The sequence below is a fragment of the Galleria mellonella genome, unplaced genomic scaffold (assembly GCF_026898425.1).
Source record: "Galleria mellonella isolate WM207_F2 unplaced genomic scaffold, CSIRO_AGI_GalMel_v1 utg778, whole genome shotgun sequence".
Classification (NCBI taxonomy): Eukaryota; Metazoa; Arthropoda; class Insecta; order Lepidoptera; family Pyralidae; genus Galleria; species Galleria mellonella.
In genome coordinates this window covers 835156-857351 of record NW_026442150.1, presented here as the reverse complement: position 1 = coordinate 857351, position 22196 = coordinate 835156, and the positions used below count along the sequence as shown (strand labels likewise).

General features: G+C 38.3%; 1 protein-coding gene across 3 annotated transcripts in view; it reads left to right on the top strand.

Annotated features, from left to right (window-relative positions):
• The first annotated feature begins 2896 nt into the window (after positions 1–2896).
• The window catches only part of LOC113514075 (ionotropic receptor 25a), a 26066-nt gene continuing 6766 nt past the window's right edge, over positions 2897–22196 (top strand). The window contains exons 1-13 of one of the 3 annotated variants that reach the window (XM_052901280.1): positions 2897–3406; positions 5023–5169; positions 6743–6946; positions 7665–7831; positions 8508–8690; positions 10202–10410; positions 13036–13195; positions 13896–14012; positions 14516–14620; positions 16096–16195; positions 18157–18334; positions 19371–19554; positions 22058–22179. In XM_052901280.1, coding sequence (XP_052757240.1) covers positions 3328–3406; positions 5023–5169; positions 6743–6946; positions 7665–7831; positions 8508–8690; positions 10202–10410; positions 13036–13195; positions 13896–14012; positions 14516–14620; positions 16096–16195; positions 18157–18334; positions 19371–19554; positions 22058–22179 — 1955 coding nt within the window. In that variant the 5' untranslated portion in view covers positions 2897–3327. Of the gene's footprint in view, positions 3407–4323; positions 4485–5022; positions 5170–6742; positions 6947–7664; positions 7832–8507; positions 8691–10201; positions 10411–13035; positions 13196–13895; positions 14013–14515; positions 14621–16095; positions 16196–18156; positions 18335–19370; positions 19555–22057; positions 22180–22196 lie in introns of those variants that run through there. The other 2 variants (XM_031910606.2, XM_031910605.2) reach the window with 2 other exon arrangements.

The following is a 22196-nucleotide window of genomic DNA, read 5'->3' as shown; positions in this document are numbered from 1 at the left end:
GTAATTCTTAAAAAATTTAAAAATAAATTAATTCCATATTTAACTTACATATTTAATTTATGTCTTAGCCAGGGTGTTTTTCCGGATGCACTAAAAATTTCCCTACTTTATCCAATTCACAAGAGTGGTGATAGAGACCGTGTAATAAATTATAGACCAATTTCAATTCTTCCGTCTCTATCTAAAATATTAGAACGTATTATTAATATTAGACTAATAAAATTTCTTGAGAAAAATAAAATTTTGTCAGATAATCAATTTGGATTTCGTTCAGGAAGGTCCACTGATGATGCAGTGGAAGAGATGTTAAATTTTATATCTAGTAGCCTAGATCAGGGTAAAAAATGCCTGGGGATCTTCTTGGACATTGCTAAGGCTTTTGACACGGTCTCTGTTACTACACTTTTACATAAACTGGAGAAAAGTGGAATAAGGGGTACTCAGCTTGCACTATTTGAGAGTTATCTTTCAAATAGAACACAAATGGTTGCAATAGGCAATTATAGGAGTAAACCTCTTCCCATAACCTATGGTGTCCCTCAGGGCAGTATTCTTGGCCCTACTTTATTTTTAATTTATATAAATAATCTATGTAAACTGAAACCCCTCCATGGTAATATCATATGTTATGCCGATGATACGGCTCTCCTTTTCACTGCAGATACTTGGGAGGAGGTATTTCGTGCTGCAAATGAGGGAATTAATGAAGTCACACAATGGCTTACTAATAATACTCTATCTCTAAATACAGAAAAAACTAAATATCTTGCATTTTCCATCCGGGAGTCTACTCAACCGTCTGTTAATTTATGTATTACTGCCCATACTTGTTTACCATTACATCTAAAAAACAATAGAACATGCTCATGTAAATCTTTGGAAAGAACACAGCTAATAAAATATTTAGGTGTATTTATTGATAATAATTTAACATTTAAACAGCATATAAATAAATTAACTTGTAGAATTAGGAAACTTATTTACATTTTCAAACGTCTGAGGCAAGTTGCAGATATGAAAATTCTAAAACTAACTTATACTACATTGTGTCAGTCCCTTTTGACCTACTGTATAGTTGCTTGGGGTGGTGCTCCTAAGACAGTTCTAATAAATCTTGAGATTGCACAGAGAGCTGTTTTAAAGGTTATTAATTTCTATGATTTTCAATATCCCACAAACTTGCTATACCAAAAATGTAATGTTCTTTCTGTCCGTAAATTATATATTCTTAATACTATAAGTAAACAACATTCTATATATCAGTTTGATGCAAATATTTCTGAGCATAAAAGAAGAGTTAATGATGTTCAAGCTTTAAAAAGTTATAATAAATTTCACACATCATTTATTCGGAAGTTTTTATTATTTTTGGGACCATATTTATATAAAAAGGCAAATAAGGAATTATCTATATATTCAAAAACTAAACATATATGCAAAAGAATTGTTAGTAATTGGCTATTAAGTAAGACATATGATGAAACTGAGGATTTGTTATTAGTAGTATGTTAGGTTATGACTGCCATTTTAAAATAACTCATCCATTCCATACATTCACAAATTACACAGTCAAGATTTCATTTACAAAATATTATTTTGGGCAAATTAAATTATTACCGTATTAGTACCTTAACTTGTATTGTTTCTTTATTTGTATAATTTTGTGTCATTGTGCCATATAGGGAAGAGCACTGCTTATCCTAAAGTACAGGATTTACCTATTTAGGGAGCAGAGTTTTACCTATATTTAAAATGTAACATTTATTTTTGAAATAAATTATTATTATTATTATTATTATTATAATGAATAAATAAATAAATAGAAGTGGGTAGGTGGCGTATGAAGGAATTATTACCACTTTACCAGTCGGCTGTACGGAAAACCAAACAAAGGGTAACATTGTTAACTTTAAACCGTTAGAATCACGCCTCACAATGAATAAAATATGAACAAGTATCAATCACTACATATAATGTGGAAACTATGTTACTATTATTATACGGATATGGATTAGGCCGAGCGAGCACTTGCGACTTTTTTTTTTATACAACTTAGAATGGCAAACAAGCTGACGGCCCACCTGATGGAAAGTGGTAACCGTCGCCTATAGACGTGAGCAGTACCATGGACATAACAGAGTATACTGTTTCGTCCATGATACCCCCCCATGCGTTGCCATTCCTGAGGACTCAGGTGTTATTCATCTGTACCCTGTAAATTCACTGCCATATCTCACCCTTCAAACCGAAACAAAGCCATGCAAACACAACTGCTTCACGGTTGAAACACGAATGGGACAGAGATACCCAAGCAATCGACTTTTGTACAAAGTCTCCCTCTGGTAATTAATTATACCAACGTATAATTAAAAAATAAATTTATTTCTATAACTTCTTAATATTCAAAGTGTTAACATACTTAAAAAAAAGGGGGGGGGGAAGGATTGTTAGTAATGCGAACGCCTACTCCCATTGCTAGCAATATACTTAACCAGATTACCTCCACGTGGTCCCCCCTGGAAACCATCGAGTATATATATATATATGTATATATATGCAAATACTGTAACATTGAATTCTTCATATTATAACCTAATCAGCTTTTTATATATTGTAATCGAGTTATTAAATATAACAACACTATTTATATATAATTATATTAAATAATATGTATATATAATTATATTAATACATAATATATATGCATATATATAATGCAAATATGTATATATAATCGTAGCGATCATTTACACTGTGTGCTAAGATATAAACGGCCGTTAACTGTTCGAAAGTTTACAAACAACCTAAACTCTATTGTTAATTATTCATACTAAAATCGTAATAGTTTTAAGCTTTTACTACGGTTATGGCATCTGAAAAATTTAGAATAGTAAATTTCGAAGCGCGCTTAATACCTACAGAAGTGTCACTCCTTTGCATCACAATTTTATTTTTTAATAAATATCTTTTTAATTTTTAATAGTGGCAACGATAACGTTCGTTCCATTTTGTTTTAATAAATTTCTTTTTATTTTTTAATAGTGGCAACGATAACGTTCATTCCTTCATGTTTTAATAAATTTCTTTTTAATTTTAACAGTGTCAGCGATAGAGTAAAAAGTATTTCATCGCTTCATTTATGATTTAATGTTTTTTTATTTTGCGCATTGGCAATGTGTGCCTAAATATGTAATGTTGGAAAAGTTAAGAATATTATTTTATGTGTTGATGACTTTATTTATACCGTACTTACTGCAAGAATACATTGCAGCTATTTTAATTAATAAAATTAATAATTGTAATTGTAAATATTGTAATAATTAAGGAATGGAGATATACGTTCTGTTTTTAATTATATTATTTTTTAATTTGAGTTGTATTGCTGCTGAATTAAGTCTTAGGTTTGGTAAGTAATATTAGATTTATTTAATTTCCAATTGAAAAGTATGTATCTGTAGTACATTACTGCAGCGGCCAGCAACTGAGGTATTGATGGACGAACGTGCAAATGTGGGCCGAGGCGTAGCCGAAGCACACATACGTGAGTCCATCAATGCCTAGTTGTGGCCAAGGCTTGTATAGTACTTTTATCAAACATTGCGCGAAAATCAAAAACACAATTTTACTTTTTAAGTTCAATGACGAATAACGAACAATAATAATTTTTCACGCGCCATAATGTTCCTTTGTTTTTTTTTCAATAAACAGCTTTCTATTTGCAAGCCAGTTCGAAATTTAAATAAAACCTTTTATTAGTTACCTCCTTGGTAGCCATGTTTCGAAGACCTTTAGGTCATTCCATTTTTAAATTACAGGACCGATATGAGTTTACATAGTAATTTATCTGGCCGCAAAACACGACAGATATGGATTTTCATGCAACTTTTGCCGGCCGCTGCCCGCATGTATGTTATCTGGCCAGTACGGCAATTTTGATTTATCTCTAAGAAGATTGTCAAAATAATGCTCACATTTCCAAGCATGTTTGAGAAAATATTATAACAAGTAGATTAAGGTATATATATATATATATATATATATATATATATATATATATATATATATATATATAATGAAAGAAAGATTCAGTACGAGATGGTATAATAAATAATATATACAACAAATAAATAATTCGCGATATAAAAATATTTTCCGTAAATCTAATTGCTATAGATTATGTTCTATAAAAAAATATATCATTTTCCAAATCGGTTTATAAATATTTTACTGAAATAAGGTCGGTTTACAACTGACGGAGGTGACGGACGTAGAAAAAAATACAATCGAATTGAGAACTATCTTCTTTTTAAAGTCGATTGAAAAGTAGCTGTCACTCTGCAATATTGTCGCATTTTTTTTTTCACGTTTGTTTTATTGTAAAAATTCACGGATACATTTTTAATTTATATATAATTGAAAATAAATCGTTTAATGTGTGGTTAAGAGTGAAAGTGGAAAACGGTTGGAACAATTCAGCTAATTCGGTTATTTCCCGCTTTTTTTTTTTTGTTTCAAATGAGTTTTTTTTATGGGTGAAAATGGTATGGTAACCCCGCCTGCGCTAACGGGATACGCTGGCGGAGCACCAGTGAAGGGTGATAGATGAGAATGAAAACGGGCCAGTTAGCCCGTCATGATGAATTCATCAGGAATTAACCATGATAGTTTCCAGGGGGAACCGCGAGGAGGTCGACCTGGTTGGGTATAATGCTAGCAATGGGATTCTCAGTCTCCATTACTAACAATCCCTTTCCCCCTCACCTATCCACTACTGAACATAAACCTTCTCTTCTTTATAAGAGGATTTTTACCAGCAGTTGCCACGCTTAGGATAGACAACAACAAAGGGTAATACCCTTCACTGGTGCTCCGCCAGCGTATCCCGTTAGCGCAGGCGGGGATACCGTACCATTTTCACCCATCAAAAAAAAATGTGGATAGTTGAAGGCCGGAATGATGATGATGATGAAATTTTATTAAATTAGACTTTAATTTCATCTGGCTTTAACTATGTATGTCCAGTTTTCATAATTGAAGCCCAGGATCAAGATTTGCCCCAGCAAATTGGAAGAGCGTTGAGGCTGGTTGAGGAGCAGCACCCAGAGATCAAGGTTGCTGATTCCGTGGTGTTCCTAGATAGGGAAAATGAAGATGAGAGTTCAAGAAGACGTTAGTATTAAACAGCAATCTTTATATAGTATAAAATAAAGTCGTTTCTCGCTGTCTTTACGCTTAGATCTTTTAAACTACTCAACGGATTTTGATTTTGGCGTGAATTTACAGGGTACAGAGGAATAACACCTGAGTCCTCAGGAATGGCAACGCATGGGGGGTATCGTGGGCGAAACAGTATAGTCTGTTATGTCCATGTTACTACTCATGTGTATAGGCGACGGTTACCACTTACCATCAGGTGGGCCGTCAGCTTGTTTGCCATTCTAAGTTGTATAAAAAAAAAGACGTCGGAATACATTAAGTCGACTGGGAGTTCTTATCGAAAACGCTGCCTGATCCGTTGGAGATATAACAAAACAATGTATGGTGGGATTGTTTCTCTTTTATTGGTCTATAAAAAAGTCTACGATGACATATGTCTATCTTTTAAGGATAGCTTACTATACCCATCTAATTCGTACTCGACGTAACAAGCTGATGTAAAAAATGTAAGCATATCGTCATAGTCGTAGAATACTGACGGATCTGACGAATATTTGTTGGTATTTAGCTTGAGATATCAGCTTATATTTCCGTAGTGGAAGGGAATAGGATAAACATAATATAAAAGTACGATAAAATTTAATAGAAGAGCAAATACAGTGAAGCAACGATTGTTTCTAACAGTGTGTCAACTAAATTTAAAAACATATCTTTTTAAATTACAACCGGCCAGTAGTTTATAGCTGTATGAAAATAAACCTATTTCTAACGAATATTACATATAAAGATCCGTCAGTATTCTACGACTATGACGATATATGCTCGGGCTTAGGGCGGGTCACTGGTAAAGGTATAATTCTATATTAGTTTATCAAATAAAAAAAGGACCACTAAAATCGGTAATAAAACTTGTGGCTAATATACACGTAACAAATACTGCTAAATTGAGAAACACATCTTCTTAAAATCAGTTGAAATGACATGTTATTGTATATTAAAAAAGCCTGTTTAAAAACTATTTAAAAATGAGTTTTTATAATGTAATCCGCCATTTGGTGGTTGCGGCCATTTTAAAATTAGAATGCCATTTATTTATCGTTACTTACTCTTCAAGTTAACGCTATCCATTATAAACTCGAAGGAAAGAAGAATTAATGTGTCAGTTTGTTCTAAATAAATTAAATGGTTTTATTAAATATACTAGCTGAACATAAATCAGAAATTTTGGAACATCTCTGTAAATTGTTGATACCCATACATTCTTCTCTTTCCGTAAGTAGTAAAAGTAGATAAAACTTTATTTGAGAAATCAGTTCAGGGCAGGATAGAGCTGATATACCTGAAGAAGGTATTAAAATTAAAATAAAATATTAGCACTAAAATTATACATTATCCGCCATCTTGTGGCGGCGGCCATTTTGAAGATATTTTACTATCTAGTATTGCATATTGCGTTGGTATCAGAACTAAAGGTATACGCAGATGTATATTCAATCGAATGCCAAGATATGGTTGGAATTCAGCTTGCTAATGACCTAACAAACAATTATGTATTGCAAGTTAAAGCTGATAAAAACTTTTCCAGTTTGCGCCTCCCTTTCAAAGGGAGCGTCCATGATAATCGACGTCTCGTGGTACCCTTGGGAGGTGGCAGCACAGCTGGCCGTGGACTCAGGGTTGCCGTTAGTGAGGACTCTCCTCGGCTCACAGCAGCTGTTGACAGCCCTGGACAGTTACCTGGAGTCGAGAAATGCCACCGACGCTGCTATACTCTTGGAGAGTGAAAGTGGTATGATATCTATGCATACACGTGTAACAAGACTGTGGCGTCTGTAAATAAATATTGTACATATTTAACTCATAGCCACTTATCAGCATCATTACTTCCTTTTCCATCAAATAGGTTAATATAAATTGTACATAGATATTTCACCTCTTTCTTTCTTTCGGACTGGTCGTACAGACATGACAGCGACGTTTACTTCTTACATTCATTTCTGCTGTCATTCTCTCCATCTCGATCGCTCTCCTCTGGCACTTCTAATTTCCGTTTTTATATATTATTTTCTACATATTCCTTATATAGCCTCCCCTATAACGGGAATTTGCTAGTTGCCACACTTGGCAGGCGGGTTGGCAACCGCAGTTTGGCTTTTAGTGATGTTTTAAGAGGGACGTTGCTGCCCATCCGACTCCCTTCCTTAGTCGGCTCTTACGACACCCACGGGAGAGGAAGGGGTGGCCTATTCCATGCCTGGACCTACTTATCAACTATCTACTGCTAAACGTAGTCAAAGGGCGGTTTTGCCAGTAGTTGTCACGCTTGGCGGGCGGATTGGCAACCGCAGTTTGGCTTTTAGTGATATTTCAAGAGGCACGCTGCTGCCCAAGTCTCCACCATAAGTTTCTTAGTCGCCTCTTACGACATCCACGGGAAAGGAAGGAGTGGCCTATTTCATGCCGGGACCTACACGGTTAAAGTGCTAGTTGCTCCTTCTCATTTGCAGACGTGGATAGAACGCTGTATCAACTCCTCGGAGGGTCGAATGTTCGAGTGTGGGTGCACGCTGGTCTCACCAGAGACTCCGCTAGAGCGTTGAAGACCATGCGACCGGAGCCGAGCTTCTACGCTATTGTGGGGGGCAATGGGTTTGTTATGGATACATATAGAAGGGTAAGTTTATGGCGTTTGCCACTGTGACATTTTTTAAATGGGGTTCGAGAAGCCTCAGAACTGTCTGGTACTAGCCCTAGGATATAAATGAAGCTTCGCAAAGACATCTCAGAGTGTACACAAGTGCCGTTCAGAAGGAATTAGCCCCCCCTTCTGGTAAGGTGGGGGTGATTAAGGTTGTCTTATAATGACTATGTAAAAATAAAATCTCAAACCGTTTCTTGACGATAGAAATACGAGAATTCACCTCGTGTTTCTGCCGCTACAGTCATGCTCCCATGGTTTGGCTATATTTCTATTTGGAAGGAAACTAAATACCAGGGGACGGAGGCTTAACAGCTTACTCCTTAAAAATGAGGGGAGAAGGGATTGTCAGTAATGGGGAATAACAACCTCATTGCTAACAATATATCAGTTGACCTCCTCGCGATTTCCCTTGGAAACCACCATGATTGATTTGTTGTTTAGTTCGTCAACAATGGGCCAACTGACTTGCATTATCCTCATCTATTATCCCTTACTGATGCCCCACTAGTGTGTATTGGTAGCACAGGAGGGGTTGCAATACCTATCCTGTAAATTCGCTGCTATATCTCGCCCTTCAAACTGAAATCCATCCATGCAAACATAGATTTTTTAGTTTCCTTGATCACCATTGACGATGACACTTCTTCAGGCCGTCAAAGAGAAGTTAGTCCGCCGGGACTATCGCTGGAACCTGATCTTCACGGACTACACTGGTAACAACGTGGATCTATCCCAGTTGGTACTGCCCACGGCGGTGCTGTACGTAGACCCTGCAGAATGCTGCAAGATCTCCAGTCGGCGTGAGGATTGCAGTTGTCCTGCTGATTTGCAGGTAGTTTTTTTATACAACTATGGAGGCAAACAAGCATACGGCTCGTCTGATGGTGAACGGGGTTACCGTAGTCTACGGACGCCTGTAACACCAGGGATGTCACGCGCGCTTTGGCAACCCTTAAGAAACCTTAATACGCCCTTTTTGAAGAACCCCATGCTGCAGTCTCTAGGGAAAGCCCCTGCTGGAAGATAATTTCTCAACTTGAGTTTTTGCAGTAGGAAGCTCCTCTGAGATCGCACTGTGCATGTCCATTCTGTTACTTTTAACAATTATTGGTGAAAAGGAATTGTCAGTTATAGGGAATAGTAATCCCATTGCTAGTGGTGGCCTTATCAGGTTGACTTTCACGCGGTTTCCCATAGAAACCACCATGGTTAATTGTTGTTGATTTCGTCATGATGCGCTTAATGATCTTTTTTTTATGCACCTTAAAATGACAAACAAGCTGACGGCCCACCTGATGCAAAGTGGTAACCGTCGCCTATAGACATGAGCAGTACCATGGACATAACAGAGTATACTGTTTCGCCCATGATACCCCCCATGCGTTGCCATTCCTGAGGACTCAGGTGTTATTCCTCTGTACCCTGTAAATTCGCTGTCGTACCTCACCCTTTAATAAGAATAATAAAAATATCATTGATTTATTATTATCATTAGTGTATATTGATACAGTAGCCAAGATATCACTAGAATTATAATTATTCGGAGAAGACCGAGCAATAACCACATGGGACAGATAAAAGAAAACTAGGTGTCATGTCGTATAGGCAGGTCAAGGATATGGCCTGGGATAGAACTGGCTGGAGGAAGATGCATGAATTAGTTGCACCGACAAGAGGAAACTCTTAAATGAAAAGAAGAACCTTCAACGAGTTGAGAGAGAGGGAGGAATTGCTAGCAATGGGACTTGCATCCTATTGCTGAAAAGGTATATTGCCAGCAGTGGTTCGGGGCGTATCTTCGATGATCTTCCACGGAAGACATCGTGTTTAATTCATAGTGATTTCGCCGCGATGAGCCTACTGATCTGTCTTCATTCTCATCATTGCAACCTCTATTAATGATCTGCCAGTGTATACTGTTAGCATAGGTGGATGCCGTTCCATTATCATCCAAATCATCCAAGTCATCATTGCTAGCAATACACTATATCAGATAGGTCTTCGTGCAGTTCTCTGGAAAACCGTCGTTGTAATTCTTGGTGAATTCATTATGATGGGCCAACTGACCTGTCTTCTTCCTCACCTATAATTCTTCGCCAGCCTCTCCAGTATACACCGATAGCGCAGGCGAGAATACCATACCATTTTCATGCCATTAGTATCAAATTAAGTTAGATATATCCGAAGTAGGTGGGATTACGGTAACCAGGCAGTCATTGTTGTCCGTGGTACTGTTCATGTTCACAGGCAACGGTTACCACTTTTCACCAGCTGGGCTGTCAATTTTTATGCTATTTTTAGTGTTATGAAAAAAGAAATCCAATAAATGACTTCTTCTTCCAGAGATCCCAACTAGTCCTCAACTCCTTCATTCAATATATAGTAGAAGTCTACTCGAGGCTGGATCACGACCTTGCCACCCTAACTTCTACCGTAGACTGTGACAAGATCCAGGGTTGGGAGATGAATGTCACAAGAGACCGGTTGTACAGACAGTTCGCTGAAGATGCTGAGATGAGCAATGAGACGGTTTTCTATTGGGATGGTGAGAGGTAAGTGAGGATTAAGTTATATCTAGGTCTATATCAATCCAGTCTCAGCCTCCAAGAATACCGTGCTTCATAAACCTAAAAGCAAATAAAAATTTCGTTGTTACAACTCTTGGATTACATTCAGGACATTATCCAAATGCAAAATTCGTTTTTCTTATGAAAAAAAAGTTAATCCGAATTGTGATGTTTGTAACACATTGGACGATGTTCACCGTATTTTTTATTTATTTATTTACACTTTATTGATAGATAGACAATTTATTTACATTACTTACAGCACACAAATTACAATAAAAAAAAAACATATACGTAATACACAGCAAAAGAAACAAAAGAATAATAAAAAAAAGCACAAATAAAAAAAAATACAAAAACAAAATACATAATCTAACAATCTCCTTTCTTTCCCTTCCTTCATGCGTGTGTCATAGTAACACAAAATGGTCACAACTCAGTTTATTGCTTTGCCCTCAAAAGAGCAAAACACTGATATTATTGCACCAAGTAAAAAGAGATTTAACAAATACAGTAAATATTAATGTGAAGTGATACAAAAGGCGGCCTTATCGCTAAGCAATCTCTTCCACACAACCTTTGGGTAGAGGACATTGAGAAAGGAAAGAACAACAAAAGATAAGTGGCGCACTATTACATAAATATTATCATATACAGATACATACATACATACATACACATACATATATAATATATACACAATTAAACATATGATATCCGAATGTACGAAATACAAAACACAAAGGGAAGTATTGATACAGAAATGTAGTCTCAATAGACAGGAGATTGGTTTACTTTCAAATATACTCGCAGAACCACATTCCGGAATGGCAAAATCTTTAATTACTCTATTTTTGTATCAATAATTCCCTTTATCAAATACACTACTAAGACATTACGTATTATTTATTTATGTATCAATGTTTTAAGTATGTGACGTATTTTATAAAGTTAGGGTATGACGAGGCTGACATATCCTTATAGGATAAAAGCCTTTAAATAAAAAAGATTAAAAAAAAAGTTATATCTAGGTATCTCTAAGCTAACTCTGCAAACGTTATTTTTTCCCCTATCGTCATTTACTGGGTATTTTTTTTATAATTGGTAAAAAATCTAGCATATCTCTCAACTTGGGGCAAACATGACCTTGTTTTTTGCTATAACTTTGTTATTTTTGCTATTTTTTGTTATGTTAACTTTGCTATTTTTATTTTTAAAATAACACAATTAACATGGAAAGGTTTTGCCGGAAGAAATCTCTTATTAGAGATAAGCTCGCCTTTGTACATTATGTTTATAATGAATTGTGATTAACAGTATGTTTTGTGTACAATAAAGAATAAAGAAATAAAGAACTTTCTTCAAATAGTTCGGTGTCTATCCATATCTGTACATATTTAGCCATGTGGTCCCGGCATAGGATAGGCCACCCCTTCCTTTCCCGTGGGTGTCGTAGGAGGCGACTAAGGGAACTTAACGGTACAGGGATAGGCGGCTGCGTCCCTCTTAAAACATCACCAAAGCCTAACTGCGGTTGCCAATCCGCCTGCCAAGCGTAGCAACTACTGGCAAAACTTTTCTAATGGGGAAGGCTTATGTTCAACAGTGGACAGTTAACGGCCGAATGATGTAACATATTTCCAAGTTGATGCATTTCTTTTACTTTAATTAAGACAAGGTCTTGTATGCAGGGAGTCAGTGAGTCAACGCAAGCCGTTGGTTTAAAGCTTTTGCTAATGGCAGTTTATAGTTAAACTGTATTCCGAAAAAATACTTAATTAACAATAATTTTGTTTTAAAAACTAAACCAGAGGGAGACTTTGTACAAAAGTCGATTGCTTGGGTACCTCTGTCTCATTCGTGTTTTAACAATGGTAAATACGCATTGTCGTTCGTTTTTAGAGCAATGTCATTTAATAGAAATAAATTATTCATGAGTTTTCCTTCATATAACTATATATAGTGTTTTCCTGTTGACTTTAACTAATTAGTCACGTCGAGGGCAGGAGTTTATACATGTCATATTTTAATAGTTTACCAGAGGGAGACTTTGTACAAAAGTCGATTGCTTGGGCACCTCTGTCTCAAATTCGTGTTTCAACCGTGAAGCAGTTGTGTTTGCATGGCTGTGTTTCGGTTTTGAAGGGTGGGATATGGCGTGAATTTACTGGGTATAGAGGAATAACATCTGAGTCCTCAGGAATGACAACGCATGAGGGGTATCATGGGCGAAATAGTATACTCTGTTATGTCCACGGTACTGTTTATGTCTATAGGCGACGGTTACCACTTTCCATCAGGTGGGCCGTTAGCTTGTTTGCCATTCTAAGTTGTATAAAAAAAAACTTCTAAATCGATTTTAATAACATTTTTATGGGACTTATTTGTAAGTTTTAGAAAAATTCTAAATCGATTACAGCTGACAGAGCTGTAAGGCAGCAAACATAAAAAATACAACCTAATCGGGAACCTTTCTTTTGAAGTTGGTTTGAAAAAGGCATTAGCCTTTCTAAAGATCACTCTAGAAGTAAATAGCGGTTAAAATCTCACTGATGAAGTGGTCTTCCCTAGATATTTAGTTCAATAAACTTAAATAATTTGATTAAACAGATCAGGCCTCTTCCTGCGTTCCCGCTTCGTCCTCTCCATGTATAAGCCTGATGAAGACCTGCAGACTGTAGCCACCTGGTCAGCAGACGAGGAGTACCGCCTTCTGCAGGGTGTTGTATTAGAACCCTTGAAATCCTTCTTCAGGATTGGAACCTCTTCTGTAAGTACGTTAAAATTTATAGCTGACAAGGATTCGCATTTGGAAGGAGAATTTGTCACGATGGACTAACTGACCTGCTTTCATCTTCCCCTTTCATCCCTTACAGAAAATACCGATAGTGCAGGCGGGGTTACCGTTCTACCATTTTTTTTTATACAACTTAGAATGGCGAACAAACTGACGGCCCACCTGATGGAAAGTAGTAACCTTCGCCTATAGACATGAGCAGTACCATGGACATAACAGAGTATACTGTTTCGCCCATGAGACCCCCCATTCGTTGCCATTCCTGAGGACTCGGGTGTTATTCCTCTGTACCCAGTAAGTTCACGCCATATCCCATCCTTTAAACCGAAACACAGCTATGCAAACACAACTGCTTCACGGTTGAAACACGAATGGGACAGAGGTGCCCAAGCAATCGACTTTTGTACAAAGTCTCCCTCTGGTAGCATCTACCATATTTAAAAAATCCCAGGCGAGAGAAAGGGCTGTAAGTAATATGATCTCTCCTGGAAATAATCGTGATTAATTCCTGGTAAATTCATCACGATACGCCAACTGGCCTGCCCTTTCATCCTCATCTATCATTCCTCACTCATGTCCCACCAGGGTATGCAGATGTGCAAGTGGGTAAACAAATCCATTATCATCCATTATAAAAAAACAAGCTCTGGTCTGATGTTTCGCTGTATTCTAGGCTATACCTTGGACTCTACCAAAGATCGACCCCGAGTCAGGGGAGCCCATGTTGAACGAAGACGGCCAACCGATCTACGAAGGGTACTGCATTGACCTCATCGCTAAATTGTCTGAAGTACGTTGTATATTATTGTAAACTATATATTATATTTGCCCTGTGTTCCCGGCATAGAATGGGCTACCACATCCTATCGCGTCCCTCTTAAAACATTTCCCGAACCTAACTGCGATTGCCAGGGAGGGAAGGGATTGATAGTAATGGGGACTATCAGTCCCATTGCTAGCAATATACCCTGTTAAGTCGACCTCCCCGTGGTCCTCCCTGGAAACCATCGTGCTTAATTCCAGGTGTATCCATCACGATGGGCTAACTGACCTGCCTTTTCATTCTCACCTATCATCCATCACTGGTGCTCCGCCAGCTTATACCGATAGCGCAGACGGCGTTACCATTTCATTGTCATTCACTTAGAAAAAAAACTACGATTGCCAACCCGCCTACTAAATGTGGCAAATAATGGCAAAACTTCCCTCATGGGGAAGGCTTATGCCCAGCAGTGGACAGTTAGCGGCTGAGATAATAATAAAAAAAATAATTTGCATTTGCTTTCTTTGTAGACCATGAATTTTGAATACGAGATCGTGACACCAAAGTCGGGCACGTTCGGCACGAAACTACCGAACGGCTCCTGGGACGGTATTGTGGGCGATTTGGTGAGAGGGGTAAGTATGTATTTATTTATTTACACTTTATTGCACCAAGTAAAAAGAGAAATAACAAATACAGTAAATATTAATGAGAAGTGATACAAAAGGCGGCCTTATCGCTAAGCAATCCCTTCCAGACAACCTTTGGCTAGAGGACATTGAGAAAAAGACAAAGAGTAGGTGGCGCACTATTGTATAAATATTATCATATACAAACATATATACATACATACATACACATACATATATAATATATACACAATCAAATATATACATAACATACACATACTTAACAGCACACATACAATTGAAAAAAAAATGACGAAGGAAAACAAAGAGAGAACGCAGGAAAATAGTACTAAAGTGAGAGGTAGTAAGATTTAACAGAGGTTTTGAAGCTAGTAAGAGTTTGAGCGCACCAAATAGAGGTAGGTAGTATGGTTTTTTTTAATGGGTAAAAATGGAATGGTAACTCTGCCTGTGCTAACGGTATACGCTGACGGGGCACCAGTGAGAGATGATAGGTGAGAATGGAAAGGCAGGTCAGTTAGCCTATCGTGATGAATATACCTAGATTTTTAGCACGATGGGTATCCAGAGGGGTCCACGTGGAGGTCGATCTGACAAGGTATGTGTATTAGAACTAGTATTTCGCATTACTAACGACCCCTTCCCCCAGGGGTTTACTTTACCTACCGATCTGCGAAGCAATATCACTGTTAAAAACATTGTTTTTTTTTTATACAACTTAGAATGGCAAACAAGCTGACAACATAAAGTTTAAACTAAAAGCTTATTTACTGTCCAAGCTTGCTAAAACAGCGGAATATTAATGTAAATATATTGACATTTGTGAACGAAATGTAAAGTAATACACGCAAGCCCAAGAGGTTTAAGTTGTACTAAAAAGTCCATAGTTTTTTTAATGTATTTGCATGCTAATTAAATAAAAAAAAGTGTATGGTTGCCAACCAATGTAATGTATAATTTAAGATTTTGTACCACAAAATTTTAAATTATACATTTTTTTTTATACAACTTATAATGGCAAATAAGCTGACGGCCCACCTGATGGAAAGTGGTAACCGTCGCCTATAGACATGAGCAGTACCATGGACATAACAGAGTATACTGTTTCGCCCATGATACCCCAATGCGTTGCCATTCCTGAGAACTCAGGTGTTATTCCTCTGTACCCTGTAAATTCACGCCATATCCCAGCCTTCAAACCGAAATAATAGCCGTGTGGTTCCGGCATAGAATAGGTCACCCCATCCTTTACCGTGGGTGTCGTAAGAGCCGACGAAGGTAGGGCAAGAGATAGGCAGCAGCGTCCCCCTTAAAACATCTCTAAAGTCTAACTGCGGTTGCTAATCAGTCTGCCAAGCGTGGCAACTACTGGCAAAACCCCCCGAGAAGGAAGCTTGTTTGTTCAGCAGTAGACAGTTAAAGGCTGATATAATGTAATGATGATGTAAATTGAATTACAGGAGACAGATTTGGCGGTAGCAGCTCTAACCATGACTGCCGAGAGGGAAGAAGTCATTGACTTCGTGGCTCCATACTTCGAGCAGACTGGAATACTAATTGGTAAACAGAATGTCATCATCAATCCATAATTATTACCCATTGTTGCGACTTCTTGATTCTTGAGTGGCGACCCCGTACGGGCAAACGCAGTGTAGGACGATCCCTCCACTAGATGGAGTGACGACCTCAAATGCATCGCAAGGAGTCAGTGGATGCAGGTGGTTCAGGACCGTTCTTTATGGCAGTCTATGGGCGAGGCCTACGTCCAGTAGTGGATAGATAATGGCTGGAACAATGATGATGACGTTGATTGTTGCAACTGCGACATTTTACTGATGTAATAAAGACGTAACTGAAAGACGATGTCTGTACATGGGAGATATTTAAGGAAAATTTATATGAGTGGTCTTAATAAGACCAAGAGAAACCGAAGATCTTTTTTATATGTCTGTTTATTCGAAGATCACGTGAAACCACTCCGGCAAAATTGGATGCTCTTATAGATGTTGATGTGAGGGATGCGTGTTTATGGTATGGCTGCGTTGGTAAACCGCGTATCGATGATGTTTGTCAAGCGGTGAAAAGAAGCAGTCCAAGTAGCTAGCACAGTGGTTTAATGCATAGGAAGATTACACGCAATACAGTCAACAACACAATAGATAGGAGTGAAAGAAGAATGATACAGTGATAGACAAAGATTAAAGTTAATCAGCACGATGTTAACTTTTTTTTTTTTTGCTGGTGAAAATGGTATGGTAACCCCGCCTGCGCTAACGGGATACGCTGGCGGAGCACCAGTGAAGGGTGATAGATGAGAATGAAAACAGGCCAGTTAGCCCATCATGATGAATTCATCAGGAATTAACCGTGATAGTTTCCAGGGGGAACCGCGAAGAGGTCGACCTGGTTGGGTTTGTTGTTAGCAATGGGATTCTCAGTCTCCATTACTAACAATCCCTTTCCCTCCGATGTTAACATTTACAAAGCGGTGAGATATCGAGCGACACAAGTAGTAAACATGGCGGTAGAATTTCGACTGACGCGGTGAGGGGGGAAGCGCTCACGCAGTTGCCCTGTCATGGCGGCTAAAAACCGGTTTTGTGCACATCTCCAATGCACAACGCGGAGTGTCGTCTGATACGACATTTTTGTCAGTTATAGAATAAATATATAATAAAGTATAAATTATGTATGTATGTGTGTTTGTATTTATATAATTATATAATAATTATATATGTAGATATAAATATGTGTGAGTGGCCTATACACTTTTCACAGTTGAATCTTTAATGGTTTAACTTTATCTGGTATATATTTTAATGCACTATCTAGAAATAGTCTATTTTCTTGGTTTTCCTACTTCCAAAACCTGCGCTGCGAAAGAATAGACTGAATAGAAGTGACACAGATATACTCTCCTTCTTGAATGCAGCATTGCCACCAATATATTCTGTTCTTTTCTTCAGACCCTGCACAGGTCAGGAGGAGCGTTACAAATATTTTGGCATTAAACAAATGATTTTACGACCATAACGTGACACGTGTGAGTGGGCAAGAAACCTGCTCTTGCAAGAAATCGCAGTTCTAATGCTTGCAAGCCTTAAATTAACAGGATGTACAAATCATAAACTGTGATGCTCATGGTACCACTCTTACATTGCCATTCCATTGTACTCTGGTGTTATGCAAGGTCAGCATTAGTGGACCTGTCTCAGGGTGGTGTAGGTGACGTGTTAGACCCTGTGTCCCTGGGTTAGTTTTTGATGGCACTCCCTTAACACCCATACAAGACCACTTTTAACTGAGATGCTCAGAAGGAAAGTGTTAATCGTAATTCACATTTGGCGGCTCTTTTGATTGACGGCGAAAAAAGGTTATTTGGAATCAGATGCATTACATTTCTTTTACTTTTGACGTCTCTTTTGCTGAATTTCAGAGCTCCCGGGACCTCCCAACTGTGCCTTCCCTAAAGCAGGTACAGGAGTTACATTAAAAAAGGTTGTTCAAATATGTTCCAACAGCAATCCGCAAGCCAATACGGAAGACGTCTCTCTTCAAGTTCATGACGGTGCTCCGGACTGAGGTGTGGCTCAGTATCGTGGGTGCTCTGGTGCTGACAGGCTTCATGATCTGGCTACTGGACAAATACTCCCCATACTCGGCCAGGAACGACCCGGATTCTTATCCGTACCCTTGCAGGTGAGTAGTTTAAGTCTAGCGTCACATCCGGAATATTATGTGTGACATATATGTCACACAAGATATTCCGAATGTGACGTGAATGTATACACCTATTAGTGCTTGCAGTCAACGCAGACTGTTTGCCGAATGTAGTACATAGCTTAAGAAGTATGCGATGCGGTGTTGCGGCTTGTCTGTCGACGGAAGATCGGCAACTCTGTCGACTGAATTAGACGCTTGGCCCGCGAGTTCTGCGGCATTATGTAGATAGATAGATAGATAATTTATTTGCATTACTTACTTACAGCACACAAATTACAACATACATATACAAAAAAGGCGAGATAACATAAATTATAAAAAAAAAATACATAAAACCAAATACAATTTTTCGTTTGTGCGTGTGCCATAGCAATACAAAATGGCCACAACTCAGTTTATTGCTTCGCCCTCAAAAGAGCAAAGCACTGATATTCTGTCGCGGCCAAAGGGAATAGGGTAACAATAAAATAATACTACCAGATTATCCGTACAGTAAACAGACAGATATGACAGTCTATCTAGCAGACAAATGGAACATAGAGGTAACTTGCTGCAATGTCTAACTTTTGCCTCTCAATTAAGATTTTTTGTAAATTAATTTTGAAATGTAGTCTTAATAACTGGTGTTTCGCACAGTGTGACCGAGAGAAGCGAATTGTATACAATTTGATGTATTGGCTTTCCGTCGCGGATGATCAGCGACTGAAGATCGGTCTATGTAATCCTATTATATTATATATATGGAAGTTTGTAAATATGTTTGAATGTTTAATATTCGTTTCATTACATAATGGAATTATAACCCCGCTTGCACTATCGGAATATGCTGGCAGGGGCACCAGTAACAGATGATAGGTGAGGAAGAAAGCAGGTCAGTTGGCCTCACCGTGATGAAGTCATTAAGAATTAGCCTCGACGCAGTAGATTGGTGCTAGCAATAGCGCCAGCGGCCTCCGTTAACAATCCCTCCCCCCATCCCCTTCCCATCTAATCGTGTGGTATTTGTTTTCAGAGAATTCACACTGAAGGAGAGTTTTTGGTTCGCCCTCACCTCTTTCACCCCACAAGGCGGCGGGGAAGCACCTAAGGCGCTGTCGGGGAGGACCCTGGTGGCTGCTTACTGGCTGTTCGTGGTGCTCATGCTAGCCACCTTCACGGCTAACTTGGCTGCCTTTCTGACCGTTGAGAGAATGCAGGTATTATCATAAATGTACCATAAAGATAGGGAGATGCTGCAAGTGCCTATATAATATACATTCAGGTTATGTAATGAGCTCCCTGCCGAGGTTTTCCCAAGGGACTACAGCATGGGGTTCTTCAAAAGGGGAGTAAAGAGGTTTCTTCAGGGTCGGCAACGCGCGCGTAATACCGCTGGTATTACCACCTCAAATCTCCTTGAGGTCCCGGTGTAAAATAGGCCACCCCTTCTTTCCCGTGGGTATCGTAACAGGCGACTTTGTGAGGGCGAGGGATGAGCAGCAGCGTCCCTCTAAAAACATCTCTCTAAAGCCTAACTGCTTTTAATTGCCTCATAACTCTTTTATTTGAGGAGAAAGGGATTGTTAGTAATGGAGACTAAAAATCCCATTGCTAGCAATATACCTAACCAGGTCGACCTCCACGCGGTTCCCCCTGGAAACTGTCATGATTAATTCTTCATGATTAATTCATCATGATGGGCTAACTGGCCTGTTCTCATTCTCATTTATCACCCTTCACTGGTGCTCCGCCAGCATATCCCGTTAGCGCAGGCGGGGTTACCATTCCATTTTCATCCAACAAAAAAAAAATTATTTATAAACTGATTTAGAAAATTATGCCTCCTACGGCATTCACGGGAAAGGAAAGGGTGGCCCATTCTGTGTCCGGACCATACGGCAAGGAAGGGCGGGATATGACAGTGAATTTACAAGGCGCGGAGGCACAGAATGGTAATGCGTGAGGGGTACCATGGGCATGATATTGTATTTAGCGATGTCCACGATGCAGTTCATGTCTATAGGCGACGGTTGCCATTTCCATGTTGGCTTTTGCATGGGAAGCTGTCTGCCTGTGATAGTATATTTATTTATTTATTTATTTGTACACAAAATATTACAAATATATATAAAATAAAGATGTACAACAGGCGAGCTTAACTCTGTAAGAGTTCTCTTCCAGCAAACCCTGAGTGGAGAGGAGCATTAATTACCAGCGGGCAGTGTGCGTACAATAATTGGAGGAGACAGTATAGTTGTTTCTATTAAGATATAGTAAATATGTTGACATATGTATATACATTACCAGAGGGAGACTTTGTACAAAAGTCGATTGCTTGGGTACCTCTGTCCCATTCGTGTTTCAACCGTGAAGCAGTTGTGTTTGCATGGCTGTGTTTCGGTTTGAAGAGTGGGATATGGCGTGAATTTACTGGGTACAGAGGAATAACACCTGAGTCCTCAGGAATGGCAGCGCATGGGGGGTATCATGGGCGAAACAGTATACTCTGTTATGTCCATGGTACTGCTCATGTCTATAGGCGACGGTCACCACTTTCCATCAGGTGGGCCGTCAGCTTGTTTGCCATTCTAAGTTGTATAAAAAAAAAAAAAAAAAAAAAAAAAACAAAGTAAATCATACAATTAAAACCAAAATACATACATATCTGTATACAATAATACATATATACTAGCTGACCCCGTAAACGTTGTTTTACCACTTATTGCGAAATATAAAAATCGCGATTAAAAAACAGGAGTTGATCGTAAAACGGTGAAAATTTGAAGTTGTATGTATTTTTCAATGCTAAATCATAATAAAATAAAAATGGAAAAATTTTAAAAAATTATAAAAAAACAAATTTTTTGGGGAGGGTCACCCTTATCATTGAGGGGTATGAAAAATAGATGTTGGCCGATTCTCAGACCTACTCGATATGCACACAAAATTTCATAAAAATCAGTAAAGCCGTTTCGGAGGAGTTTGGTAACAAACACCGCGACACGAGAATTTTATATATTAGATAAACATACAATATACGTACATATATATACATAGACATAAAAGTTTGTGAGGACAGAAGATGCTCTTTTAATCTGCTCTTGAATATATTCAGCGATTGACTTTCACGAATATGCAGTGGAAGAGAGTTCCATAGTCTAGCCGCAAGAACCTTAAATGATCCACTATAGTATGAGGAGGTATGAAGAGGGATTTTAAGAATAAGGGACTTACTCGACCTACTTGACATGCCAGTGGGGACAAGGAAAGTGAAACGTTCACAAAGACAAGTATATTGAAAGAAAGAAAGAAACTTTATTCTACAGAAATATGCGACTACACCCACACAGGGGTTAAAAAACAAAAATATTAAGAATTATAACAACGAAACTACACACAATATTTATATATATAAAAAAAAAGAATATAAAATTAAAAAAAAAGAAAAAAAAAACAATTCGTAATATAACAGTTTCATCCAAAATGAGTGTGTGTGTGCGTGTGTCGCAATACCTGCAAAATGAGCTCCGTGCTCAGCATTATGCTGTAGTGTGAGGGACACTACAGCGCTGATTTTCAGCACGAGCCTCGCCAACCCGCGGGGTCCTAATAATAACCATAATGTTTGGATAAGTCTGACTAAAACAGTGGTGTGCTTAAAGTGTATTGTGTAAAAAAAAAATATATAATAAATTTATTGTGCATTTGTTGGTCTTCCAGACCCCAGTGTCGTCTCTGGAGCAGCTGGCGAGACAGTCCAGGATCAATTACACCGTGGTGGAAGGATCCACTGTACATCAATACTTTATTAATATGAAATTCGCCGAGGACACACTGTATAGGTTTGTTTAATGCGTTC